Raw genomic sequence first — 11520 nt, 5'->3', positions numbered from 1 at the left:
GAGAGAGAGAGAGAGAGAGAGAGAGAGAGAGAGAGAGAGAGAGAGGGGGGGAGCGGGGGGAGCGGGGGAAAGAGAGAGACAAAAGAGAGAGAGGCCCTTAGTTCTGTATACACACCATGTCCAGTCTCTGGGGGTCAGGGGCTAGGAATGTTGTGTCTACCAGTCCTGAGGCCTTCTCTGCCCTTTGACCTCCACTACAGCTCAATGACCTCTGATCTTTACTACAGCTCAGTAACCATGGCCTAATGACACAGAACAAGTTTTGATTGCTTACGATAACACATGTCTCTGTATTAAGCATGGATGGATGGAGAGAGAGTGGAAAAAGAGGATGGGTGGATGGACAGAGTGGAAAAAGAGGGCTGAGAGACAGAAAGACAGATAAAGAAAGAGAGAGAGAGAGTAATGTTTACTAATGTTTCCCTTGTTTATTTCCCTTTTGTTTATTGCCTATTCCATTTGCTTTGGCAATGTAAACATATGTTTCCCATGCCAATAAAGCCCTTTGAATTGAATTGAATTGAATTGAGAAAGAAGAGTCTACAGAGAGGCCAGTCAGTGTGAAGACTTCAAACCAGGCGTAAGAGATAAACAGTATTTATTGTATTTTTTCTCACCATCTTCCAGAGTGGGCTGTGCTGGAGGAAAATATCACATGCTGGAGCAGTCATCTCTACAGCCCTGAATACAAATACCATCTCTACCATATCTCCTCCCCTTCAGTACAGCAGATCCTATCACATCCTCTCTAACTACACTCACCAATTGCTTTATCTATCCTCTCCTATAGCCCAAGACACATAAAGGCTGGAGAATAAAGACAGGCAGACAGGCAGACAGGCAGACAGATAGACAGGCAGACAAACAGGCAGACAGACAGACAGACAGACAGACAGACAGGCAGGCAGGCAGGCAGGCAGGCAGGCAGGCAGGCAGGCAGGCAGGCAGGCAGGCAGGCAGGCAGGCAGACAGACAGACAGATAGACAGGCAGACAGGCAGACAGGCAGACAGACAGGCAGACAGGCAGGCAGACAGGCAGACAGACAGACAGACAGACAGACAGACAGACAGACAGACAGACAGACAGACTCACCAAGTGCGTCCTGCAGGTACTTCTGCCCCACCAGTTTGAGGTACTCCTCTATAGCCTTGGTGGCCAGCGTGTTCTCTCTGAAGATCAGGTGCTCATTCTCCCCACACCGGTCCACCTCTGACATCATCAGGTCTGTCAGGAAGTCCTACAGCAAAACAGGAAGAGAAAACATGTTGAGATGAGACTACAGAAGACACTGCAACTCCTAACGACCGAAGCAATGTTGGGGATAAATGTATAAAAATAATGATTTTCAAGCAAGTTGCTATAATTTCTCAAACAAGCTAAGCAACATCAATAATATATCCTGCCTTAAACCACATAATAGTGTACTGTCGACTGAAAAATAAGTTAAAAATATAAACTACACTTATGTTAGTCATACATCTCATATCTCATCAGCATTCTGCACATGGTGAGTCTGGTTAATGTTGAAATAAACCTGACAGGAAACAGCGGGAAATTTTTTCTGGTCCATTTCTATACCCATTAGCAGTGAAGTCAGAAAGTGAGACTGTGTGTGTGTGTGTGTGTGTGTGTGAGTGTGTCACAGTGCCAAGCCCAGCCCATAGTGGTGTGATTACTGCTTCACACTGTGATAATGGGTTGTCTCATTCCTCTGATGCAGGCATGGAGGAGTCTGTATTATCTAGGATAGACATGCAAGTACGCACACAGTAATGGCAATATGGAGATGTAATATTGAAATCAACTACAAAATCCCATTCAGGATTAACCAACCCACCCCAGGACAATGTTACTGGACAAGCAGAGGCACATGACCATGGGTGGGGGATGCCTAAATGGTTTGTGGTGCGTGCTTAGTCCCCTCCTGTACTCCCTGTTCACACACGACTGCGTGGCCACGTACGACTCCAACACCATCATTAAGTTTGCTGACGACATGACGGTGGTAGGCCTGATCACCGACAACGATGAGGCAGCCTATAGAGAGGAGGTCAGAGACAACAACCTCTTCCACAACGTTGGCAAGACAAAGGAGCTGATCGTGGACTACAGGAAACAGAGGGCCGAGCACACCTCCAATCACATCGACGGGGCTGTAGTGGAGCGGGTCGAGAGCTTCAAGTTCCTCGGTGTCCACATCACTAAGGATCCATCATGGTCCACACACACCAACACAGTCGTGAAGAGGGCACGACAACGCCTCTTCCCCTCAGGAGGCTGAAAAGATTTGGCATTGGCCCTCAGATCCTCAAGAAGTTCTACAGCTGCACCATTGAGAGCATCTTGACTGGCTGCATCACCGCTTGGTATGGCAACTTATTGGCATTTGACCGCAAGGCGCTACAGAGGGTCATGCGTATGGCCAAGTACATCACTGGGGCCGAGCTCCCTGCCATCCAGGACCTCTATACCAGGCAGTGCCAGAGGAAGGCCCTAAAAATTGTCAAAGACTCCAGCCACCCGAGTAATAGACTGTTCTCTCTGCTATCGCACGGCAAGCGGTACCGGAACCAACAGGAACCTGAACAGCTTCTACCCCCAAGCCATAGGACTGCTAAATAGTTATCAAAATAGCCACCCGGACTACTTGCATTGACCCTTTTTGCTCTAACTCTTTATGACTCATCACATATGCTGCTGCTACTGTTAATTATCTATACTGTTACCTAGTAACTTTATTTCTAGTTATATGTACATATCTACCTCAATTACCTCGTACCCCTGCACATCGACTGGGTACTGGTAACCCATGTACAGTACAAGTCAAAGGTTTGGACACACCTACTCATTCAAGGGTTTTTCTTTATTTTTAACTATTTTTTACATTGTAGAATAATAGTGAAGACATCAAAACTATGAAATAACACATATGGAATCATGTAGTAATCAAAATAGTGTTAAACAAATCAAATCATATTTTATATTTGAGATTCTTCAAACAGCCACCCTTTGCCTTGATGACAGCCTTGCACACTCTTGGCATACTCTCAACCAGCTTCATGAGGTAGTCACCTGGAATGCATTTCAATTAACAGGTGTGCTTTGTTAAAAGTTAATTTGTGGAATTTCTTTCCTTCTTAATGCGTTTGAGCCAATCAGTTGTGCTGTGACAAGGTAGGGGTGGTATACAGAAGATAGCCCTATTTGGTAAAAGACCAAGTCCATATTATGGAAAGAACAGCTCAAATAAGCAAAGAGAAACGACAGTCCATAATTACTTTAAGACATGAAGGTCAGTCAATACCGAACATTTCAAGAACTTTGAACGTTTCTTCAAGTGCAGTTGCAAAAACCATCAAGCGCTATGATGAAACTGGCTCTCATGAGGACCGCCACAGGAATAGAAGACCCAGAGTTACCTCTGCTGCAGAGGATAAGTTCATTACAGTTACCAGAGTGCGAAGAGCCTTGGCGTGACCCTGGACAACACCCTGTCGTTCTCCGCTAACATCAAGGCGGTGACCCGATCCTGTAGGTTCATGCTCTACAACATTCGGAGAGTACGACACTGCCTTACACAGGAAGCGGCACAGGTCCTAATCCAGGCACTTGTCATCTCCCGTCTGGATTACTGCAACTCGCTGTTGGCTGGGCTCCCTGCCTGTGCCATTAAACCCCTACAACTCATCCAGAATGCCGCAGCCCGTCTGGTGTTCAACCTTCCCATGTTCTCTCACATCACCCCGCTCCTCCGCACACTACACTGGCTTCCAGTTGAAGCTTGCATCTGCTACAAGACCATGGTGCTTGCCTACGGAGCTGTGAGGGGAACGGCACCTCCGTACCTTCAGGCTCTGATCAGTCCCTACACCCAAACGAGGGCATTGCGTTCATCCACCTCTGGCCTGCTGGCTCCCCTACCTCTGCTGAAGCACAGTTCCCGCTCAGCCCAGTCAAAACTGTTCGCTGCTCTGGCACCCCAATGGTGGAACAAGCTCCCTCACGACGCCAGGACAGCGGAGTCACTCACCACCTTCCGGAGACATTTGAAACCCCACCTCTTTAAGGAACACCTGGGATAGGATAAAGTAATCCTTCTAACCCCCCCCCTTACCCCACCCCACCAAAAAAATCAAAAAATGTGTTTTTGTAAAGTGGTTATCCCATTGGCTATAAGGTGAATGCACCAATTTGTAAGTCGCTCTGGATAAGAGCGTCTGCTAAATGACGTAAATGTAAATGTAAATGTTACCAGCCTCAGAAATTGCCGCCCAAATAAATGCTTCACAGAGTTCAGGTAACATACACATCTCAACATCAACTGTTCAGAGGAGACTGTGTGAATCAGGCCTTCATGGTCGAATTGCTGCAAAGAAACCACTACTAAAGGACACCAATAATAAGAAGAGACTTGCTTGGGCCAAGAAACATGAGCAGTGGAAATTTGTCTGGAGTCCAAATTGGAGATTTTTGGTTCCAACCGCTGTGTCTTTGTGAGACGCGGTGTGGGTGAACGGATGATCTCCGCATGTGTATTTCCCACAGTAAATCATGGAGGAGGAGGTGTTATCGTGTGGGGGTGCTTTGCTGGTGACACTGTCTGTGATTTATTTAGAATTCAAGGCACACTTAATCAGCATGGCTACCACAGCATTCTGCAGCGATACGCCATCCCATCTGGTTTGGGCTTAGTGGGACTATCATTTGTTTTTCAACAGGACAATGACCCAACACACCTCCAGGCTGTGTAAGGGCTATTGTACCATGAAGGAGAGTGATGGAGTGCTGCATCAGATGACCTGGCCTCTACAATCCCCCGACCTCAACCCAATTGAGATGGTTTGGGATGAGTCGGACCGCAGAGTGAAGGAAAAGCAACCAACAAGTGCTCAGCATATGTGGGAACTCCTTCAAGACTGGTGGAAAAGCATTCCAGGTGAAGCTGGTTGAGAGAATGACAAGAGTGTGCAAAGCTGTCATCAAGGCAAAAGGTGTCTATTTGAATCTCAAATATAAAATATATTTTGATTTGTTTTGTCACGATCGTCTAATGAGGAGGACCAATGCGCAGCGTTGAAGGTGAACATGACTTTATTAAATTAAAGCCTAAACAACAAACAATGACGAAACGTGAAGTCCTCCGTTACAATGACTGACAAGGAACAAAAACCCACAACACTAAGGTGAACACTGACAGTTTAAATATGGCTCCCAATCAGAGATAACGAGCCGACAGCTGACACTCGTTACCACTGATTGGGAGTCACACGACCAAACAATGAAACACAACCAAATACAACACAACCAAATGAACACACCCTGGCTCAAAATACACAGTCCCGGAGCCAGAGCGTGACATGTTTAACACTTCTTTGGTTACTACATGATTCCATATGTGTTATTTCATACTTTTGATGTCTTCACTATTATTCTACAATGTAGAAAATAGTAAAAATTAAGAAAATCCCTGGAATGAGTAGGTGTGTCCAAACCTTTGACTGGTACTGTATATAGCCAAGTTATCATTACTCATTGTGTATTTATTATAACTTTTATTATTACATGTCATTTATTTTCTATTATTTCTCTATTTTATTTCTCTCTGCATTGTTGGGAAGGGCCCATAAGTAAGCATTTCACTGTTAGTCTACACCTGTTGATTACAAAGCACGTGACAAATACAATTTGATTTGATTGTTACTCAGTGTGAGTAAAACATATAGGAAGTAATGATACATCACCACTCTCTAAAAATGATCTTAACGTTAGACATGATTACAAGTTAGAATGAATATCTTGAAGTTTAGTCACTTTTTGTTCATGCTGGAAACAGAGCTGCAAAGTCCCTGGACATCTTGTTAACCAGAGCGGCCCAGCAGGGTGAGGAAAAGAGAGAAGAGACAGATATAGTGAGAGGAGAAGAAACCGTGTGGTACCGTACTCTTTAAAGAACAGAGGAGAGAGAGAGAGAGAGAGAGAGAGAGAGAGAGCGATAGAGAGAAGAAGAGAGAGAAAGAGAAAGAGTGAGAGAGAGAAAAAGCGAATCAGAGAGAAATATGAGAAAGAGAGAGGGGGATACTCAACTCAGACAGGTTCTGTCCTTCTAAGCCTGTTATCCCAGCTAATCAAAGCTTAGCAGCTGGAAGCCAATCAGAGATTGATGTGCAGCAATAAGATAGGCTTTCTGTTACCACACACACACACACACACGCGCACACACGCGCACACACACGCGCGTACACACGCAAGAGAGTGAAGCAAAAACTATGTGAAAGTGAAAACTCTCTTCCATTTGCAGAGCACAATAATATTCATATAATTCAGTTGGAACTGATGGTGAGTAAAACCAAGATCCACACAAACACACACATGCACACGTGCATGCACACACACACACACACACATACACACACACACGTGTAGCCTGAGGATACGTGACCTTTCCTGCGTGAATGGGCAGCCACCCGGCCCATCATTAGACTGGAGGTTCTTCTTCTCTTTTCTTTACACGGCAGAATATCAGCCCAATTATGATCTCTCCTCCAACCTCCACCCCTCTCTCTACATCTCTCCACCCCTCTCTCTCTCTGTCTCTCCATCTCTATCTCTCTCCCTCCTCTGTCTGCCCTCCACCCTTCTCTCTACATCTCTCCACCCCTCTCTCTCAGTCTCTCTCTCTATCTCTCTCTCCATCGCTATCAATTCAATTCAAAGGGGCTTTATTGTCTTGGAAATGTGTTTACATTGCCAAAGCAAGTCAAATAAACAATAAACAAAAGTGAGAAGACACAAAACCACAGCAACAAAAAATTATTTGAAATTAACAGTAAACATTGCACTCAAAAACGTTTCAAAAAGATAAAGACATTTCAAGTGTTATATTATCAGCTATGTACATTGTTTTAGCAATGTGCAAATAGTTGTAGTACGAATAGTAGGGGAAGAGAAATAAACAGATAAATATTGTTTGTTTGTGCTCCACCGGTTGGCCTTTTCTCATGGCAACGGGCCACAAATGTTGTTGCTGTGATTGCACACTGCGGTATTTCGCCTAACAGATATGGGAGTTTATCAATGTTTGATTTGTTTTCAAATTCTTTGTGGGTCTGTGTAATCTGTGGGAAATATGTATCTCTAATGTGGTCATACATTTGGTAGGAGGTTAGGAAGTGCAGCTCAGTTTCCACCTCATTTTGTGGGCAATGGGCACATAGCCTGCCTATGGCGTCCTCTCTCAATAGCAAGGCTATGCTCAATGAGTCTGTTCATAGTCAAGAATTTTCTTATTTTTGGGTCAGTCATTCCTCACTCTCTACCCCACTCCCTCCCTTGCTCTCACTCTCCTCACCTTCGCCCCCCTCCCTCGCTTCAGTGCTAATAAGTAAAAGTGGAACACTTTCTATAGGGAGGAGGGAGGAAGGGAGGAAGTGAGGGAAGGAAGGGAAGGGAGGAAGGGAGGAAGGGAGGGAAGGGAGGGAAGGGAGGGAAGGGAGGGAAGGGAGGAAGGGAGGAAGGGAGGGAAGGGAGGGAAGGGAGGAAGGGAGGGAAGGGAGGGAAGGGAGGGAAGGGAGGAAAAAGGGGATGGCTTGCTAGCCGAAGAACACCATCCCAACCGTGAAGCACAGGGGTGGCAGCATCATGTTGTGGGGGTGCTTTGCTGCAGGAGGGACTGGTGCACTTCACAAAATAGATGGCATCATGAGGAAGGAAAATTATGTGGATATATTGAAGCAACATCTCAAGACATCAGTCAGGAAGTTAAAGCTTGGTCGCAAATGGGTCTTCCAAATGGACAATGACCCCAAGCATACTTCCAAAGTTGTGGCAAAATGGCTTAAGGACAACAAAGTCAAGGTATTGGAGTGGCCATCACAAAGCCCTGACCTCAATCCTATAGAAAATGTGTGGGCAGAACTGAAAAAGCGTGTGCGAGCAAGGAGGCCTACAAACCTGACTCAGTTACACCAGCTCTGTCAGGAGGAATGGGCCAAAATTCACCCAGCTTATTGTGGGAAGCTTGTGGAAGGCTACCCAAAACGTTTGACCCAAGTTAAACTATATAAAGGCAATGCTACCAAATACTAATTGAGTGTATGTAAACTTCTGCCCCACTGGGAATGTGATGAAAGAAATAAAAGCTGAAATAAATCATTCTCTCTACTATTATTCTGACATTTCACATTCTTAAAATAAAGTGGTGATCTTAACTGACCTAAGACCGGGAATTTTTACTAGGATTAAATGTCAGGAATTGTGAAAAACTGAGTTTAAATGTATTTGGCTAAGGTGTATGTAAACTTCCAACTTCAACTGTAGCTACATGCACAGGAGCTGGATACAGAACAGATAGCTGAAGAAATCAGGACTTGGACATTGCCTGCGTCAGGTGTACATATTAAATACATCTAATTACAAAACATTAATAAAACATGGACAAACATCCACACACCGGGGGCGGCATGTAGCCGCGAGGTTAAGAGCGTTGGGACAGTAACCGAAAGGTCGCTGGTTCTAATCTCGGAGCCGACAAGGTGAAAAATCCGTCTCTGTGCCCTTGAGGAAGGCGCTGGACAATGGTGACACTGGCCATGACCGCACTCCCTGCAGTTATCACACACACGCACCCTATCTGTGATGTTATATGTGACTGTAAGCCAATGGGATGGACAGGGCTTTCTGAAAGAAACACATTTCCATTACACACTTGGACAAGTGTGTTACAGGACAAATAAAAGCACCCACACAAATAATAATTAATTATACACACAAAACTGAATAGACCTTAACACCCAAAACACATTCCGCTCCCGTGTTTGATTGGAGCATCACATTAAATGGTTATCCCAGGTAGGTACAGTACAGCCCACGAATGAGTCCCTCGCTAAGAAGAAGAGAAAAGATAATTCCTTGTGTTGATGCATGTAGATGTGTCTCTCTCTCTCTCTGTAAGGCGTTTCCATGGCAAAATGAGGCAGAGAAATGCAGGAGTGAGAGCCAACTAAAATGACCTTTCTCACCAGTTGCCTCAAATCAGCCTCATCTTAGGGATAATGTGGGGGGGAGGTGGAGAGAGAGAGAGAGAGAGAGAGAGAGAGAGAGAGAGGGAGTGAGTGAGTGAGTGAGCGAGCGAGAGTCTTGGCATTTTCCTCCACCACGTCCACGCTCTTTAAATTGGCCTGTCCTTGTATGTGGTTGACCCTGTTTGATTATTCAATAGCTTTAGGGGAGGAGACACACTGGCGTGCATAGGGTTTAATAGCGTACACCATCAACCCCCAAAGGCAAGACAGGAAGCCTTTCCAATAATGGAGTGAAGACAAGGACAATGGCGTTCTGGCTTTTGGGAATTGCAGTGATAACGCTATTGGACAACTGTAAAAATGGCTAGTAGGGTGTAGAAAACAGGGGGGATAAGAGAGGGGGTTGAGAAAAAAGAGATTACATCAACGATTCGTCCGATCAATAACCTTGGCTTAACAGCCCCGGGCTGGGATTGTAGGGGAGTGGACGAATCGTTGATGTAATCTCTTTTTTCTCAACCCCCTCTCTTATCCCCCTTGTTTTCTACACCCCCCCTCCTCTATCCCCCCCTCTCCTCTATCCCCCCTCTTTTCTCTCTCTCTCCCTCCAACCCCCCCCTCTTCCTCCCTCCCTCCATCCCTTATCTCCCTTCATCAACCCTCCCTTCCCTCTCCCTATCAATAGTTGGTGGAGGGCTTTCACCCAATGTCATCAGCTCCCTGCAGATATGGGGGGGGGGGGGGGGGGTGTACCTTGGGGTGTACTGTATGTTTGCTGTTTTGTAAATGTGCATGGTGTGTGTGTGTGTGTGTGTTTGATTGTGTATTTGTTTCTTAGATATGGTGCCAGTTGTGACTTCTACGAAGGTATGGGTCATTAGGGCGGGTTTTTTCCCCTGCAGTCCGCTGCTGTTCCACTCCCCAGTTCCAGCTCTGACTGCAAGGTGAAACTCAAGCTGCCAATCAATGCAATCTGTCCCTCTTCCTCTCTCCTCTATCACTCCCAATTCTTCTCTCATCACTCCTTTATCTCTTTCCCGCGCACGACTCCAACACCATCATTAAGTTTGCCGATGACACGATGGTGGTACGCCTGATCACCGTCGACGGTGAGACAGCCTATAGGGAGAAGGTCAGAGACCTGGCAGTGTGGTGCCAGGACAACAACTTCTCCCTCAACGTCAACAAGACAAAGAAGCTGATCGTGGACTAAAGGAAATGGAGGGCCGAGCACGCCCCCATTCACATCGACGGGGCTGTAGGGGAGCGGGTCGAGAGCTTCAAGTTCCTCGGTGTCCACATCACTAAGGATTTATCATGGTCTAAACACACCAACACAGTCGTGAAGAGGGCACGACAACGCCTCTTCCCCCCAGGAGGCTGAAAAGATTTGGCATTGGCCCTCAGATCCTCAATAAGTTCTACAGCTGCACCATTGAGAGCATCTTGACTGGCTGCATCACCGCTTGGTATGGCAACTTATTGGCATCCGACTGCAAGGCGCTACAGAGGGTAGTGCGTACGGCCCAGTACGTCACTGGGGCCGAGCTCCCTGCCATCCAGGACCACTATACCAGGCAGTGTCAGAGGAAGGCCCTAAACATTCTCAAAGACTCCAGCCACCCTAGTCATAGACTGTTCTAGACCAAAATGGTCATGAACAGCTTCTACCCCCACGCCATAGGACTGCTGAACAGCTACCCGGACTATTTGCAATGACCCCCTTTTTTTATTGTACTGACTCTCCTTCACTGAACTCTACCCACACACTCACACATACTACACCAGGGATCATCAACTAGATTCAGCCATGGTCCTATTCTTTCTTGAGCTGATGGTCAGGGAGGCCGGAACATAATTACAAATAATTTGTAGACTGCAAATTGACTCTCAAGATAGCCCAAATGGATATAATATTTGACTAAAACATCACATACACTCACTGGCCAGTTTACTAGGTACACCCCATCTAGTACTGGGTCGGACCCCCCTTTGCATCCAGAACAGCCTGAATTATTTGGCGCGTTCGACAAGGTGTCAGAAACATTCCACAGGGATGTTGGTCCATGCTGACACGATAGCATCATGCAGTTGCTGCAGATAGGACGGCGGTAAATTCATGCTGCGAACAGCCCGTTCCATCTGTCATGCATGAAAAGCCCCTGGAGGGAGGCCGTTTCTGATATACTGGATCCGGCGCGCCTAGCACCGACAATCATACCATGCTCAAAGTCACTTATGTCACTCATTTCACCCATTCTAACGTTCAATCGAACAGTAACTGAATGCCTCAATGCCTGTCTGCCTGCTTCATTTAGCAAGCCACGGCCACGGCCACGGCCACATGACTCACTGGAGCGATTCATTTTCGTGTGTGTGTGTGTGTGTGGGGGGGGTTATATACCTAATAACCTGGCAGGTGAGTGTATATCTCGCTATTATGCGTGGGAATACTTTGGAATACTAATCACCTGCGGGCCAAATTCGGCCCACGGGCC

General features: G+C 46.2%; 1 protein-coding gene across 1 annotated transcript in view; it reads right to left on the bottom strand.

The window, feature by feature from the left end:
* Positions 1-1094: 1094 nt before the first annotated feature.
* Positions 1095-11520, bottom strand: part of LOC311123907 (disabled homolog 2-interacting protein-like) — a gene marked incomplete at its 3' end in the record, with an annotated part of 43032 nt that continues 32606 nt past the window's right edge. Inside the window, exon 5 of the mRNA XM_084198121.1 lies at positions 1095-1239. Coding sequence (XP_084054247.1) covers positions 1095-1239 — 145 coding nt within the window. The remainder of the gene's footprint in view (positions 1240-11520) is intronic.

This window comes from Coregonus lavaretus (genome assembly GCF_964263955.1).
Source record: "Coregonus lavaretus genome assembly, contig: HAP1_SCAFFOLD_3462, whole genome shotgun sequence".
In the NCBI taxonomy this organism is placed as follows: Eukaryota; Metazoa; Chordata; class Actinopteri; order Salmoniformes; family Salmonidae; genus Coregonus; species Coregonus lavaretus.
This window is presented reverse-complemented; position numbering and strand designations above follow the sequence as displayed.